Source organism: Cibotium barometz, chromosome 31, assembly GCF_041138505.1.
Source record: "Cibotium barometz isolate CiBa-2024 chromosome 31, ASM4113850v1, whole genome shotgun sequence".
Classification (NCBI taxonomy): Eukaryota; Viridiplantae; Streptophyta; class Polypodiopsida; order Cyatheales; family Cibotiaceae; genus Cibotium; species Cibotium barometz.
The window spans coordinates 52,194,499-52,212,461 of record NC_141076.1 but is presented as its reverse complement, the minus strand read 5'-3'; the positions used below and the strand labels follow the sequence as shown (position 1 = coordinate 52,212,461).

Below are 17,963 nucleotides of genomic sequence, written 5' to 3'. Positions count from 1 at the left end.
AAATGAAGTCTTTTTTTTCATGTCAATTTTTGTAAGAAACATGTAAAGTGCCCAAAATATTATCGTTTTTTGGCAGTGTTGTACGCATGCATAGACCACTTTTTAAAAAGAGGTAAAAAAAACTTAATGTTTTTTTATGGAATCTTTGAAAGATGCTAAATGTTTCTCATTTTTAGGAAATATTACCTGTTTTGTCCACAACAGTGTTTAATATGGTGTTAGGTATTTTATCCTCCTACTACAACCACCTCTCGATCTCCACACCTGTCAAATAAGGACCAACTTGAACTTCCATATATTATTGATGGTCCACCCTATGATCAAGGCCCCACTCCTCATGAATACCCTACTCATCAATGTGACCTGGCCGGCCTCTGTGCCTTCCTTTTCTCCCAAATCGGAATTCTCATTGGAACCTTGTTAAGAGGTAGTCCAAATTTATGGAATGACCTTTGGAATTGGATGGAACCCAAACTGCAGGATTCTATGGAGGAGAGGAAGCTCCCTCAAATTCCTCAGAAGAATCTAAGCCCCATCATCCAAACTTACTCTGTCTCACCACAACCCACAACCCAAATATAAACCCACAATTCGCATCAATGTGCTGAGAGAATACTTTGAAGGTGATGACATAAACGCAGCATTGCCCATTTCCTCTAACGGACATGTGGTCAAAGGCATCTTAGATGGAGGTTCTAGTGTAAGTATCCTCACATAAACATGTTGGGAAAACTAGGGCCAACCTTGCCATGATCCCACCAAATTGGTGATCAAGCTTGCGGATGGGAACTCTGCAAAACCCATGGGCCTAGTGCATGACCTCAAGGTCAAAGTCTATGACATGACATTCCACCTCACATTTATGGTCATGGACTTTCGTAATGCCACCTATGATGCCATCTTAGGTCGACCCTTGATGAGACGAACCTTACTAATCCATGACTGGGACCTGCATCATTTCTACCTCTGCAAACAATCTCAAACGCTTAAGGCCGAATCTCCCTTTGCTGAAGACTCTATGACCACCGCCCCAGGAGCAATGATCTCTTTTGCGATGCTTTTCATCAAGCCCTTGATGACGCATGGGTGCCATGCATGGTCGCTTCTGTCAATAGTGTGACGAAGTCGATCACGATTGGCTTAAAATGCTTTCTACACTTGACACCCTCCCAGGTCACAAACTCAACACACAATTCGTGCTCCCAAATGGCCAGACCCTTCATGAACCCTACAAAGTCATTGCCTCTCTTAACACCCTGAGCATAAGTGTAGCTCCACAACCTAAAACAACCACCCTTCAGGTCTAGATAGATTTACCCTTTGGTAGAAACATGCAAACAAAACATTCCTTGGTGTCTCGCATAGCTAGCCACAATCTTTTGCCATGGGAAACATGGGTCTCTCTAGGCAAACCGTATCTTAAAATTGCCCATGCAAAAATTCAATTGCTTGGTGGACAACGCATACAAAGCCTTGGGTCCTTTACACAAACTGTACATACTATCTCTAACCCATTGGTGTGTAAGTTTTATGTGGTCCCATAGGTGAAATAAAAGAAGTATTCATCCTTGGAGGAAGTTGGGTCCAAAATGCTACAAGTACAATCAACTTCACAAACAATACAGATACCCTCCAGCTTCCCCAGGGCAAGGTCACAATGGTCCTCTCCCTGGGAGATGGTGAGTGCATCGACTCTAATTCTCTGCCCCCACCAACTGCTTCAACAAATGGTACACCCTCACTACCCACAATAATTGGTAGGTCTTCCACTGCCGCCAAACTACCACCAGAACTCAAACCACCAAGAATATGGATTGGAATCCCGACTAAGAATGGTCTACAACGGTGGCAAGCCCATATATTCTATGGTCCACACCAATCTCATATTCTTGGAGGCGTGGAAAGCTCTTGGAAAACCCACACTAACAAAAGAAAGCACTTATATTCAAATTTCACATGAGATGCGTTTAATGAGTTTTTGGAAAACCCACACTAACAAAAGAAAGCACTTATATTCAAATTTCACATGAGATGCGTTTAATGAGTTTTGGGTATTTCATTCCTAAAATATCTATCGAAAATAACCATTTGGAGTGGAGATTTCATGTCATTGATGTAGGGGCACTCCCAAGCTGGATTATTATTGGAAAAGAGTGGATTGATGGCACTCCCTGCCAAATCAATTGGCGTGAAGAAACGGCCACCATGGAAATCAATGGCAAAAAGGCCACTATCCTCTTGTGTCCCCAAGAGGAAATCATCCACACACCCTCACCCTCGACTTCTCTTCCCCCTCACGCCCACTCCTTGTCACTGGCAGACTCCCCTATTCCCCCACCCCATTCCTCACCAAAGCTAGTCAATTGGCCACTGTCGACACCATTCACCAATGACAATCAAGCCTCATCACATTGACATTTCCCCTCAACTCTACAACCTCGACCACCCACAGTGCAAGCTCGGGGGGTGCACTACTAAGAAACCCTATGTATCACGTGCATTCAAGGGGTATTAAAAAACCCCTTACCTGTGAATTTTTCATGAATAAAATGACCCTTTTTTCTTTATGGACTTACGTTTTTTTTTCCAAAATCGATTTAAAAAACCCCTTTTGTAAATGTATTTCTGTAAATTTACCTTTAAATTCTAAATTAAGAAACCCCTTCATTTGAACTCACATGCTATGCTTACATATTTTCAGATGAACCCCCCGAGAGTGCAAGCATCCTGACCTCATATCTTTATCATGACAATCAATGGTGGGTGCCCAAGAATCTTCTTGCCGCTCAGGGATTCTACGATGGCTACATAGAAGTATGGATCCCAAGACAGCCATCTCTAAGGCCCAAGCGCAAAAAGCCAACTAAGCCAACAAACACTAACCCTAAGACAAAGCTTTAACGTTGGCTAGTCCCCGGCCACCTATTACAAGCATAAGGCTACTATGAAGTTAACACTTGCCTCTAGCTACCTAAGCATGCTACTTGTGCTTATCCACCACAAAAACTCCCCAATAAGCCACTAACCCTAAGATAAAGCTTCAACGTTGGGGCTAGTAGTCCCCAGCCACCTATTACAAGCATAAGGCTACTATGAAGTTAACACTTGCCTCTAGCTACCTAAGCATGCTACTTGTGCTCATCCACCACAAAAACTCCCCAATAAGCCACGACAAAATGTCCCACAACCACGGGCTCAGCAACCCCAAGCACAGCAAATCCAACAACACTGGGTGTCTACCAATGTGCTCAAAGCACAAGGCTTCAATGAAGGAAAGACACACTTGTGTCTCCCCAAGCCACAATCAAAAGCCTCTCCTCCGCGTCGACAACCACCTCATAGCACAAAGCCTCGTGCCCGGAAGCCTTGCCAACCACCCACAGACCTTCATCACTCTCGATAACATTGGGTGCCCAAATGTCTCTTAGAAGCCCAAGGTTTCCATGATGGCAATTGCATCATTTAGCTCCCAAGGCATACACCTTAGCAGTTTTCCCAAACCACACCCACCACGCCAGTACCCGTCCCATCGACAAAGATGGTTTGGCAACCAACTGCAGGCAAGTCCCCTCCTCCTTGACAAAATCCTCTAGACTTGCCCACACCCAACCCATGGGCACTCCAAAGCTCAATTCTCCCAACCCTTTCAACACACAGAGCCTCCTCCACGAAGCTCCACCCTGATCCTCAACTTCGTCACCAAACCAAGGGGCAATGCTACACAATGCTGATCTTATCTAACCACTCAAAGGTAAGCTCACAACTCTAGCCACATAGAGGGTGCTGACCAATAAACACATGTCAAAAAAAAGAGAAAAAGAAAAAAAGGAGTCTCTAGGTGATTAGGACTACGGGCACACATTTTGCCCTCACCATGCACAACAGCTGAAAATCTCATTGGGCTCAGTCCTATGTGCACACACCACATAAAGTTTTATCATCGACAACCATCCAGGTACATCTCTAGATGGAGGGACCATGGTGGGCGCAAGCCTGGTCCATTTTACAACCCATCACATAGATCTTCTTAATCACCCTTGCTTCATAACTGTGCTTCATGCCTAATCAATCCTACCTTTAACTTCTTCTTCGGCTCCACATCTATGGATCCTTGACATCGACTACCACTCCTTTTAACATAGGATCCCAGAGCTCCAATGATAGAAGAAGATAAAGCATAAAAAGAAAAAGAGAGAACACAGTATCCTGATGACTCAACATCCACAAGAGCCAAGATACCCATCACGGTGTCTTGACAAAAATGCTAGAGCTTCATGAACATTGCCATCGACATACAGCATCTCATAGCGCAAGTAATCTCCATGCATGTTGCCTCCTTGTCCCTTCGCAATTCCCCCCTTGCCACCTTCTTAGTAACCCCATTATTTTACTAACATCTCTTTAATCATACCACCTACCATTATTTTACTAACTCCTCTTTAATCATACCACCTACCACTGGGATACTAGTCATTAAGTATTCCATGCTAGTTTACTCATTCAAGTACTCTAACTCCAAAAAAGCAAACTCATAAGAGCCCATCAGACTCGCCTGGATACTGAATCACCAGTACTACACTAACTTCTTTCCATCTTACCAGCTCCCCCACCCCTCTCATTTCCAGAGAGATAGAAGAACCCCACGTGCCTTGACAACCCCTCACCGATCACGAGGACGCGATCGACTTTAGGAAAAGGGGAGTATGTTTACCACATATTGGGGTGAACACATTCTTATGCCAACTATGTCCACACACTTATGTAATGGGTGCCCGTACTATATTTTAAATCCCGTCATTTGATGGGGGAAACACCCTAAAGACACTCCCAAGTATTGAGCTTCAAAGGACAGACAAGAGAATCTTGGTCAGTTGGCCAAACCATAGGAGAAAAGCCTTGTAACTATGTGTTGGGCGCCTTGGGTCACTTACTCTTGGGCGCAGCCTAGTGGGAAAAGGCTTGGAACTATTAAAGCTGATTTCTCTTTTTTGTAACTCATGCTCTCCCATTTGTGCAATAGAAGTGGAGTGTTCTGTCTCTCTCTCTCCCTCTCTTTGAACTCTAATCTAGCATGTGTGGTGTGCTTAGGGTTTGGGTTTGGGAGAGATTTAAGCTAGTCACTTGTTCCCTCCTGTTTCCTCTCTCTCTCTCTCTCTCTCTCTCTCTCTCTCTCTCTCTCTCTCTCTCTCGTGATTAGGCTAACCAACACGATCCTCTTCCACGGACACACGATCTTCACGAGAGAGCTTGCATCACCCGTTGGATTAGAGCAACCGCCTCGGTGTGACAATGAGTGCGGGAGGATGACGATGATGAGCGGCTACTACAATGGATCTCTTGAGCTATGCTCGATGTTAAGGCTCACCCTAACCCTCATTGAAACGCATCCAACAAGAGATTACCTGGTGAACCGCAGTTATCGTGAGGATCTTTCCAATGGCCAAGCTTGTAACACTTGAGGTCTCCAAGCTCCATAACTCCTTCAGAAGAAATTCCACTGTGCCTCCTCGTGAGCATTGTCACACCGCTGCGTTGCACTACGGGTACTCGTCCCTCCTCTCACCTCACTTCACTCACACACATTCACTAGCATGCATTAGGGAGAGAGATTAGCAAGAGGATTAGCAAGACTCAATTGCACAATGGGAGAGTATATTGTATTATGAGAGATATTCACTTATATACATGGCCATAAGTATTCACACTCACTTAAACTATAGCTGGCTAGACACTTTAGGCTCATAAGAGGCCTAATGCTATTACAATGACTACTCTCATAATATATCCATGAAGTACATCACTTAGGACTTCATCCTATCTTGCTACCACACACTCTTGAAGCGGGAATCACCATAAATGTGCTCTGTCACACCATTTTACGGGCACCCATCCAAGTTGTAGCTTTGGACACTATTGCTTCATATCTTGAATGTATGTCACTTTGGTGCATTTATCATGACTCCTTGATGTAAGATAATGGAGGTAGATCTTATTAACCCTAGAATTGGGTTAATACTAAGATACTGGAGCTCGGAAGATAGGAAATTTTTCACGACACATTAGGGTAGGGTTTCCTTAACACGGGTATATGTGGATGATTTCAGTGTGTTTGGAAAGCGTTCAGAGAATCTTCATCATTTGACGCTATATCTAGACAGGTGTTGAGAAACCAGATTGAGCCTCGATCCGGCAAAATGTGCCTTTGCAGTGAGGAGTGGAGCATTGCTCGGACATATAGTCTTAGAGGAAGGTTTAGCAATGGATCTCCAAAAGGTGATCATTATAGTCAGGCTTTAAGCTCCAGGTAACATCAAAGAATTAGGCAAGTTTCTTGGGAAAATTAAATGGCACACAATGGTCCTTGTTATTTGGCACATGAGGCACATCCATTATACATACTCACAAAGAAGAATGCTCAGTATGTATGGAATGATAAATGGCACACAATGTTCCTTTGTTATTTGCCACATGTGGCACATCCATTATACATACTCACAAAGAAGAATGCTCAGTATACATGGAATGATAAATGCGAGCATGCATTCTAGAATCTCAAATGATGTAAGCAACATCACTAATAGTATAACCCCTAGAATGATAAATGCGAGCATGCATTCTAGAATCTCAAATGATGTAAGCAACATCACTAATAGTACAACCCCTAGATTGGGAAAGGTTATTCCATGTTTTTGAGGAGTGTCGGATGTTGCAATTAGAAGTGCATTTCGCCCAATGTATTATGCAAGCCAGATGATGTTTACTACTACAAAAAAGAATTACTCCACAATAGAGAGAGAAGCCTTGGGCATGGTTTCTTTGGTTAATAAGTTTAGGCATTATCTTCTAGGTATCATTTTGTTTTCCATGTTGGTCACAAAGCATTGGTTTATTTCATAATCTCATTGGTAAAAGTTGGCAATATGGATGAGCACTATTATTATAGGATTTCGACTTTACCATAGTCTAAGAACACATGCTTGGAAGTGAGCATGTAGCTACAGATTCTCTATTCCTCTAGAGGAGAACCACTGATGAATGGAGTACCAAATCAGTTTTTGAACGCCAAACTATTTATTCTCGATATTCAACCAAACATGTGGTATGATGAAATGCTAATGTTCATATCAAATGAAGCATTTCTAGAGGGAATGACCAAACAGCACTAGAGGAGGCTAGCACTCCATAGTAGAACTTTTACTGTCTTAGCAGGCAAATTGTATAAAATGTAGGTGGATCAAATTTTAAGAAGATGCATTTAAGACCATGAGAAAGTTACAGTGATTACAAAAGCACATCAGGGCGTTACTGGGTGGGGACACTTTTTTGGAGAAATTATAGGCGGAAAGATATTTCAGGTAGGATTATGGTGGCCCATAGTTGTAAAAGAAGCACAGTTTGCCAAAGTGTGTGACTTCTATCAGCAGTTAGGTCAGCCAAATACACTATGATATTGCCTCACTCAAAGCATTTCGAAAATGGGGTCTGACATTGTAGGACCTTTCAAGCCTCTAGCTCACAGAATCAGAAATAAATATATTCCGGTGGCAATGAATTACTGCACAAAGTGGGTTGAAGCCAAAGCTCTTAGAGGTAACAAGCCTACATCAGTATATCAAAATAATTCTATAAAGAGCTCACCTTTAAGACCTCAATGCCAAGGATTCTAACAAAATGGTTGATGAGAAGAAGGAGAATCTATTTACTTAGAGTGTGAGGGAGGGAGGGAGAGAGCATACACAAGCAACATACTCATCATACACTCCACTTGCATAAATGCATCAATAAGGTGTATTATCTACTACTTTTCGAATGTATGTGACTTTAGTAGGGCTGTTAAATATTTAACTAACAAGCATATATACTTATAAGAGATTATATATGTTCACAAAATCATGTAAGTAGACTTTGTTTAGACTCTCCACACTCATGTGATTTGTGGTTGTTTCAAAAGTTACGTAGCATCTACTTAAATCATGAAATATAACAGATAATTGTGTGATGCATGACATGTGTACATGATAGTACATAAAGCATTAGGAACTCCTCTACCTAAAAGAGAAATGAATTAGTGGAGTGATTAAGGATTCCAAAGGCTCATGTGTGGCCAATAATACATATAGTGCACTAGAAACTCGTCCACCTAAAAGATGGGGTGATTAAAGATTGCAAAGGTTTTGCTTTATGTGGAGGTGGCCAATCCAACGACACCTTTCAAGATTCATAGAGGACTTTAACAAAGACTAGATTGTACCGCATGATACCTTTCTAGATTCATAGAGGACTATAACAAAGACTACATTGTACAACATGACATCCACCAAACGTTATTTTTAACTGTTTTCAATGATAAGTGGATAAATCTAAGGTAAGTTTGAGAGAGAGCCCACATGCCCCACTCATCACACGAGTGGTTTAGCTTGACACAACTCAAACTATCCAAGTTATCTAGAGTTCGAATTTTAGCGTCATAATTGTTTATATTTATTACAAGAGTGGTTTAGCCCCAAGGAGGCCTGATTTTCACCATGATCATACACATTTTTGGGCTTTTCTAACCATTCAGATACACACAAAAATTGATATAAACAATACACACAAAAATTGATATAAACAATACACAATCTTGAAAAACACGTTCCAAACTCGTGGCCATCTCGTTCGAGACCTCATGCAAAAAAAAACGAGATACAATTGGAATACAGCAAGACCTTTTTGCTAGGTCCTATTCTTGTAGAAGCAGAAGGATGAGATGACGGAACTAGCCGCAAGGAAACAGAACCCCACGAAAATCATGCTAACAGCGCCAGCGCCTTGATTGCACAGAGTATCGTAGGTATCACAGATTTGGGCGTCTCGCAGTTCTTTAAAAATTGCAGCGGCGGCGCTTCCACCCGTCAACAGCAAGCAGACCACAATCTATTTTAAGGAAGCCCCACATTAGTTGATTAGATTTGTTGATTAAGGAGTAGAATTGATTTAGATGATGTCGCAAAATAACAAGTTGCGATCTAGATATTGATGGGGTCTTGCCTGGTCGCCGATGTAAGAAAGAAAGAGCGAGGCTGATCCTGGTAGCATCAGTCCTCCAGTTGCCAGGCGGATTGCTGCGGAAATAGTTTCGTAGATTGAGTAGATCGCCCCTATCATGGCTCCTGCTAGCGCGTACCTTTATGACATGAAACACCTCCATGGATTAATTAATCGATCATTCTCCTTTCTCCTTCTATATCTTTGGGACGACATGCCACGTGGTAGTATCTATCTTATTAGAAGGTCAAAGAGTTAAAGAGAGATATAAGGAAAGGTAATGAGAATCAGTTAGAGGGAAACACTTAGTGTTAGAGACACAAAGAGAGAGCAGGGTTAGAAACAGAAAGAATGAGAGTTAGAGTGAGAGTAAGTGTAAGAGAGAGAGAGAGTGAGTGTTCGAGAGAGAGAGAGAGAGAGAGGGAGGGTTAGAGAGAGAGAGTTAGAGAAAAGTAAAGAGAGTTAGAGAGAGAGTGTTAGACAAAGAAAGCGTTGGCCATAGTTCGAGAGAGTTAGAGAGAAAGAGTGGGTTAGAGAAAGGTAGAGAGAGAGAGAGAGAGAGAGAGAGTGAGTTAGAGAGAAACAGTGAGTGTTAGAGAGAGAAAGAGAGAGATATAAAGAGAATTAGAGAGAGTTAGAGAGAGAGAAGTTAAGAGAGTTAGAGGGTTAGAGAGTTAGAGAGAGAGAGGGGGGTTAGAAAGAGGAAAGAGGAAAGAGAGAGAGTGAGAGAGAGAGGGAACTAGAGAAAGGTAAAGAAAGTTAAAGAGAGAGTAAGTGTTATAGAGAAATAGAGAGATAGAGAGAGAGAGGGTTAGAGAATTAGAGGGAGAGGGGGTTAGAAAGAGAGAAAGAGAATTAGAGAGAGAGTGTATGTTAGAGAGAAAGAGAGAGATGGGGAGTTAGAGAGAGAGAGTTAGAAAGAGAAAGAAAGAGAGAGGGAGTTAGAGAGAGACAATGTAAGAGAGAGAGAGAGTTAGACAAAGCGGGGGGTTAAAGAGAGAGTTACGGGGTTAGAAAGAGAAAAAAAGAGAGTTAGAGAGAGAAATGAGTTGGAGAAAGGTAAAAAGATTGAGAGAGAGTGTGTGTTAGAGATAAAAAAAAAGAGAGAGTTGGCTAGCTCGAGAGTTAGAGAGAGTAAAAGAGGGTTAGAGAAAAGTAAAGAGAGTGAGTGTTATAGAGAGAGAGAGAGAGAGAGAGAGAGAGAGAGAGAGAGAGAGAGAGAGAGAGAGTTGGCTAGTTTGAGAGAAATAGAGATAATTAGAGAAAGTAAGAGAGTTAAAGAGAGAATTAGAGAGAGAGTAGAGAGAGAGAGAGTTAGAGAAAGGCAAAGAGAGAGAGTGCATTAAAGAGAGAAAGTGAGAGAGAGAGAGTGTGTGTGCGTGTGTGTTAGAGAGGGAGTTACCCAATTCAAGGCAAATATAGAGAGTTAGAGAGAGAGTAAGAATGAAGTAGAGAGAGTTAGAGACAGTGTAAAGAGAGAGAGAGAGAGAGTTGGCTAGTTTGAGAGAAATAGAGATAATTAGAGAAAGTAAGAATTAGAGAGAGAGTTGGAGAAAGAGAGAGTAAGTCATAGAGAGAGAGAGTTAGAGAAAGGCAAAGAGAGAGAGTGTGTTAAAGAGAGAAAGAGAGAGAGAGAGAGAGAGAGAGAGAGAGTGTGTGTGTGTGTGTTAGAGAGGGAGTTCCCCAATTCAAGGCAAATATAGAGAGTTAGAGAGGGAGTAAGAATGAAGTAGAGAGAGTTAGAGACAATGTAGAGAGAGAGAGAGAGTGTGTGTTAGAGAGAGAGTTAGTCAATTCGAGAAAAATAGAGAGAGTTAAAGAAAGTAAAAGAGTTCGAGATAGTTAACGAGTGTTCAAAAGAAAGAATTAAAGAGACACAAAGTTAGAGCGAGAAAGGTAAAGAGAATGAATTAGAGAGAACAGTTAGAGAGAGTATCTTAGAGACATGAAGAGAGTTAAAGAGAGACAGTTGGAGAGAGAGAGTTAAAGAGAGACAGTTGGAGAGAGAGAGAGAGTGTGTGTGTGTGTGTGTTAGACAGAGAGTGTGTGTGTGTGTTAGAGAGAGTGTGTGTGTGCTAGAGAGAGTTAGAGAAGAAGTTAGAGAAAGGTAAAGAGAGTAGGCTAAAGAGAAAGAGTGAGTGTTAAAGAGAGAGAGAGAGAGAGAGAGAGAGAGAGAGAGAGAGAGAGAGAGAGAGAGAGTTCGTCATTTCGAGAGAAATAGAGAGAGTTAGAGAGAGTAGCAGAGATTGAGAGAGTTGAGGAGAGAGAGAGTTAGAGAGATTGAGATAGAAATTTAGAGAGAGAGGGTGAGTGTTAAAGAGAGAAAGAGATTGGCCAGCTCGAGAGAAATAGAGATAAAGTAAGAGAGATTGAAAGAGTTAGAGAGAGAGAGAGAGAGAGAGAGAGAGAGAGAGAGAGAGAGTTATATAGAGGGGGGGAGAGAGAGAGAGTTAAAGAGAGGGTGAGTAAGAGTTAGGTAAAGAGAGAGTAAGTAAGAGTGAGATAAAGAGAATTGTAGTTAGAGAGGGATAGCGAGAGAGAGAGAGAGAGAGAGAGAGAGAGAGAGAGAGAGAGAGTTATATAGAGGGGGGGAGAGAGAGAGAGTTAAAGAGAGGGTGAGTAAGAGTTAGGTAAAGAGAGAGTAAGTAAGAGTGAGATAAAGAGAATTGTAGTTAGAGAGGGATAGCGAGAGAGAGAGAGAGAGAGAGAGAGAGAGAGAGAGAGAGAGAGAGAGTAGGAGATATTGAGAGAGAGAGAGAGAGAGAGAGAGAGAGAGTTGAAGAGAGTTACAAAGAGAAAGAGAATTAGACAAATAGAGTTAAAGAGAGTTAGAGGGAGAGAGCTGGAGAGATAAAGAGGGAGAGAGTTTTAGAGAGTGAGTTAGAGAAGGGTAAAGAGAGAGAGAGCTAGAGAGAGAGAGAGAGAGAGATAAAGAGGGAGAGAGTTTTAGAGAGTGAGTTAGAGAAGGGTAAAGAGAGAGAGCTAGAGAGAGAGAGAGAGAGAGAGAGAGAGAGAGAGAGAGAGAGTATGTGTTAGAGAGAGAGAGAAACAGAGAATTGACCAATTTGATAGAATTAGAGAAGAGAGAGAGTGAGTATGAGAGAGAGAGAGAGAGAGAGAGAGAGAGAGAGAGAGAGATTGAGTTAGAGAGACATTGAGTGAGAGTGATGTAGAGAGAGAGAGAGAGAGTGAGTGAGTTAAAGGTAAAGAGAGTAGGTTAAAAAGAAAGAGTGAGCATTAGAGAGAGAGAGAGTTGGCCAGTTCGAGTGAAATAGAGAGAGTTAGAGAGAGAGATTGACAAAGTTAAAGGAAGAGAGAGAGAGTTAGAAAGAGTGAATTAGAGAGAATGTTAAAGATAAAGAGTGAGTGTTAAAGAGAGAGATAGAGAGAGTGTGTCAGAGAGAGTTGGCCAAGTCAAGAGAAATAGAGACGGAGAGACTAAGAGAGATTGAGAGAGGAAGAGTGAGAGAGAGAGAGAGAGAGGAAGAGTTAGAGAGAGTGTGTGTTATAAGGCGTTAGAGAGAGAGTTAGCCAACTTGAAAGAAATAGAGAGAGGTAGAGAGAGTAAGAGAGCTTAAGAGAGTTAAAAAAAGACGTAGAGTGAGTGAGAGTGAGATAAAAAGAGAGTTACAAAGAGAGAGAGAGAGAGAGAGAGAGAGAGAGAGAGAGAAAGGCAAAGAAAGTGAGTTAGAGAGAGAGAGAGAGTGTTAGAGAGAGAGTGTGTGTTAGAGAGAAAGAGAGAGGGTTGGCTAGTTTTAAAGAAATAGAAAAAGTTAGAGAGAGTTAGAGAGAGAGTGTGTGCATGTGTCTAAGTGAGTGTAAGGTAGAGAGAGAGTGAGAGTGAGGTAGAGGGAGTTACAGAGAGTTAGAGAGAGAGAGAGAGTTATAGAGAGAGAATGAGTTAGAGAGAGAGAATTAGAGAATTTAAAAACAGAAAGAGACAGTTAGAGAGAGAGAGAGAGAGAATTTATTTTAAAAGGTATTTTATTATATTAATGTGCCTTTTTTAAGGGGGAAAAGAGATGAGATGGAAGAGAGATAAAGAGAGGAGGGGGAGAGAGAGAGAGTAGAATTTGTTTTAAAGGTGAAAAATAAAAGAGAGAGAGAGAGAGAGAGAGAGAAGGGAAATCAACCTACCGAAAGGTGAGTCTAGGCCTTTCATAAAAATCAAAATGGCACACATCATCCTACATGAGTCTCGATGGGGATTTTTAAAATAAAACATGTGAATGTTTATGGAAGAGTATGCATAAATGATAGTTTTTACAAGAGATTGCATTTTTGCCGACATATGTTACTTATCCTTGGACTATTATAATGGTTTCTGTGTGCATTAATTCACGTTTGTTTAGGTTAATGTAGATTTTAATATGGTTAATAGCTATAATAGAAAAACAGGGCTATTTCCTTTGAGCCTCCTAATGCCCATCTTGATAAAAGTAGTTTGATTTATAGATATCATATTGATGAAGTTTCTTTGCCCACACTTCAAGACCATGTGCTACAAATGTTCAACTTGTCATAGAAATAGAACCCAACATCATTAGAAATAATGGCCTAATGGCAAATTTTAGTGTGTTATTTACAGTTCATTTTAGAAGAGTGCTTTCCATTGATGATTTCTATGGAACTTCATTTTAGAAGAGTGCTTTCCATTGATGATTTCTATGGAACTGCTCCTTTCCGCTCTATAAAGGGTGCTTGCTCTCTCTCTCTCTCTCTCTATATATATATATATATATAGTTCATTTTAGAAGAGTGCTTTCCATTGATGATTTCTATGGAACCGTTCCTTTCCGCTCTATAAAGGGTGCTTGCTCTCTCTCTCTCTTCTCTCTCTCTCTCTCTATATATATATATAATCCTCAGTGTTTACGCCCAAAGAAGGGTGAGGATTGTAAAACAAGGGTTTGCCAAAAAAGGGTGAGGATTGTAAAACAAGGGTTTGAAATTTGAGTGTAAAAGATTAAATCCCGATTAACTCATATCTTCAGAAACGTGGTTTTTAAATCAAGGCTTGGGGTGTGTACTTACTTGGTGGAAGTGGAGCTTGAGTAGCTGAGGGTCACCAAATCGACTGTCTGGGTATCGGAGGCCAGGACAACCAGGGCCACGATAAGGGACGCGGTGGCCAGGGAGCGCAGCACCAGGTCAGCGATGACGAGACCGTCATGCATGGGGGTACCGCTGCCGTAGCCGCTAGGGCTGCTGGTGCTTTGCGGGGGGTTGCTCGGGCTCATGTGGGACAGGCCGGACGCCGAAGGTGCCATGGCGACGCCCATGGTGCTCATTTTGATGGGCGGGGAGTCGAAGTGGGAGGTGGGCGGGCCAGCTGGGACGCCCAACCGGACGGGCGCTCCGAGGTTCACCGTGTCGAATTGGGTGGGCTGGAAGCCACGGTAGGGGGCTTGGTTCTCTTCCTGTGGAGAGAAGTGGGCAGCCATAGCTAGCTCCGAGCGCGCGCTCTCTCTCTCTCTCTCTCTCTCTCTCTCACACACACACACACGAGAACGTACTATCTTCCTAGCTTGCAGCTCTCTCTCTCTCTCTATATGTATATATGATCGCTCAAGCTCACACTAGGTGGCAGCCTCTTCCTACCTCCGGTTTTCCCTACTCGGAGTGTCCCTTTCTCCGAGCCAAATCGGTCGTGTCAGACTCCTCAACTGAACAAGAAGATAATATCGCAAGACTCCTTCAACTGAACAAGAAGATAATATCGCAACTTCCCAACTCGCAAAGAAGATGCACGTTTGCGTTGACTTCCCAACTGGCCCCCACGTCGTGGACGTCCAGCGCATCTCTCACGCCCCTCACGCGTAGACCTTGAATTCTGAACTTTTCGTATAAGTGCATCAACAACGTTAGAACGTGCACGGCGGGGGGTACGGAAAACGTTTATAAAAAAAACAATAGTTATATATATTAATATTAACAAAGACAAAGACAGCCCTTTACAAAAAAAAAATCTCCTACGACCCTTCTTTTGTTTGATGAAAGGTGAGACCTCATATGCATATTACTTAATAGTAAATTGGAGGATCTTTTTATGGTTGAGGGGTCTCCTGGCCTCAAAATCTCGGTTAAGAAAAATTTAAAACACTCCATTGCAAGTGGTTTGGGAACCCATGAGCAAAGCATTTCATTTCAACTCCTTATAATAATTGGTCATCCCCCCACTTGAAAACACCACTCATATGGCATTAGATTAAAACCATGAGCACATAATTACCTGTGCATTATATGGGAGAAAAAAATCTTTAGGCAAAATTCAGACTCAAAAAAGGGCCGTCTAGGAGGAGCCATGTCATCATTTTGCTAGAAAAAAGGGGTTTTGATGTAAGATTCATAAGGCTCACTGCTATGGCTCCCTTTTTTCTAACAAAGTGATGACATGGCTCTTCTTTAGAGGGCCCTTTTTGAGTCCAAATTTTGCCTAATATGGTTCCTTTAACATTCTTATCCATCTAGAATCTTATTGAAACTTGTACTTTATGCAAGCAAAAAAATAAGTTTATGGTGGTCAAATTACCTTTTTGGTCAAATCTCATAAACACTAAAGCCCAAATTAGTGAGTAGTGATCCCAACCAGAAAAATTATTATTTGCTTTAAAAATATGTGTATAGATAAACCTTACATATTCTTAGACCACAAAATTGCCACTTGCACAGACTCCATTCTTTTAACTTTGGCACGCATGTGGGATTGCGCACACACTTGACACAAAGGTGTATAATGTGGTGTTCCCCCATTCCTTGTGCTCTTTCTTTTCTTTGTGTTTGTATATGTGTGTGTGTGTGTATGAGAGAGAGAGAGAGAGAGAGAGAGAGAGAGAGAGAGAGAGGTTACTTTGTATGGAGTGCAATAAACAGTTGTTCACTTACCAGAGTTTGGGTAGATTTCGTTGTATTTTCTGCTAAATCCAAAATTCTACTTAAAGCTTCTAGGAAATGAATACTTAAATCTTCTAGAAATTGAATACACTTAAGCAAATATTTCTCACTAATTTATGAGACGTGGTGGGTTTAGAAGTGACAGTCATGTGTTCAAAACGTCATTTCAAATACATATTGTGAGACCCCTCTGTCCCCTCTGCGCGCAACGGATTCCCATTTGCTAGCAGCAGAAGTAGCTTCCTCTTGCGTGAGGCAGGGTTTCCCACACGGGGCCTCGCCCTCAAATGTCCGGACATGAGACTAAACTGGTGGTCATTCTGAAACCGAAATCGGAAAAATTTCCCTTGCCCGAAAAACGGGAACGATTCCACCTTTTTGATTTTCTTAAACAAATTTTCTAACGGGGTCAAGAGACTGAACTATCCTTCACCTGATTAAACCAGATATAGAAGGAAAACTATCACTGACTTAATTTGAAGAAATCAACGTTTTTTTCCTAACCAAAATCAGTCACAGTCGTTCATCTAATCATTTGAGAAAATCAATGCTTTTTTCTTAACTGAAGTCAGGCATAGCCATTGATCTATTCATTTGAGAAATTCTTCAGGGTTTTATTTAACTACTCGAATTCTAAGCGTATTCCTATTATTTCAATTTAATTATTAAAACTCCACTGATTCCAGCCTAGGCCCATGGGTTAGCCACCACCCAACCACTAGAATCGGTAGAACCAGACAATTACTGACCCACCCATAATTGAATGCCTTTCTGAACTCTTGCTTTCGAATATAGATACACACACACTCCTCTTTAAAACTTTAACATATAAAATACTCCATTGACAAACAGTTATTGGTTACAGATATCATAACTAAAAATTTTCATCCAGTCCCTTGTTTCTCAAAAAATAGTATCACTTTAGACTCTCCGTTGAGACCAACTGATTAGCAACGAGATCGAGTAACAGATTACAATAATCATTTCGTCCATCATACATATCTTCCACGACATATGCATGGGTGTCCTAAGCACCACGAGCCCGTGCATCGCCTGGTCAGAACCCTCCAGGATCCTCCTTAAGTGTCCTGGCACTTCACTGAGGGATCGCTTCATTGGCCCTTGCCCATCGTACTAGAAACGCACCATTTTTCAACCATACCAAGGATGGTCAAAACCTGGGTAGGCTTTGCCACGTGACCCGTCCTTTGAACACTCCTCGCCAGCTATTGCAACCGAACTTCCCTTAGAAAAACATATACCAAATGCTCTCTCCACATTCTGGCGTCAGACAATCCCTCCACATTCTGGCGTTAGACAATCCTTTAAGAAAAATAGGGTTTCTATGCAAGTTTCCAGTTTGATTTTCTTTTGAATACAAAGAGTATTTCTTGAATCAGTATCCCCAAAACTTCTTGATCGGAGTTTTGAATTTCATACCAGAATTCCTCGAATTCTATAACCTTGATCCACAGATCAATTCGAAGGGTCTCAAACTTATTTTCAGATTTGGCGAGAGTTTTGAGTGTATTTTTCTAAATTGGTCACATCTTCTTTCCTCGAAACTGATGAAAGAGCTTGGTCTTGGTCAAAGAACTGTGGCCAACGCTTTCTTTGTCTAACACTCTCTCTCTAATCCTCTTTACTTCTCTCTCTCTCTCTCTCTCTCTCTCTCTCTCTCTCTCTAACCCTCCCTCTCGCTCTCTCTCTCGAACACTCACTCTCTCTCTCTCTCTTACACTCACTCTCACTCTAACTCTCATTCTTTCTATTTCTAACCCCGCTCTCTCTTTGTCTCTCTAACACTAAGTGTTTCCCTCTAACTGATTCTCGTTACCTTTCCTTATATCTCTCTTTAACTCTTTGACCTTCTTATTTAGATACATACCACGTGGCATGTCGTCCCAAAGATATACAAGACGAGCATCAAGGAGAAAGGAGAATGATCGATTAATTAATCCATGGAGGTGTTTGATGTCATAAAGGTACGCGCTATAGCAGGAGCCATCATAGGGGCGATCTACTCAATCTACGAAACTATT

The 17,963-nt window shown here is 41.7% G+C and overlaps 1 protein-coding gene across 1 annotated transcript; it reads right to left on the bottom strand.

The window, feature by feature from the left end:
* Nucleotides 1-8,313: 8,313 nt before the first annotated feature.
* LOC147621029 (CASP-like protein 4D1) lies at nt 8,314-14,643 on the bottom strand. The gene is made up of 3 exons (XM_086825280.1): nt 14,062-14,643; nt 9,031-9,166; nt 8,314-8,916 (listed from the first exon to the last, which is right to left on the bottom strand). Exons 1-3 carry the CDS (start codon nt 14,469-14,471, stop codon nt 8,716-8,718), a joined length of 747 nt encoding a protein of 248 aa, XP_086681406.1. The 5' UTR covers nt 14,472-14,643; the 3' UTR covers nt 8,314-8,715.
* Nucleotides 14,644-17,963: the final 3,320 nt, after the last annotated feature.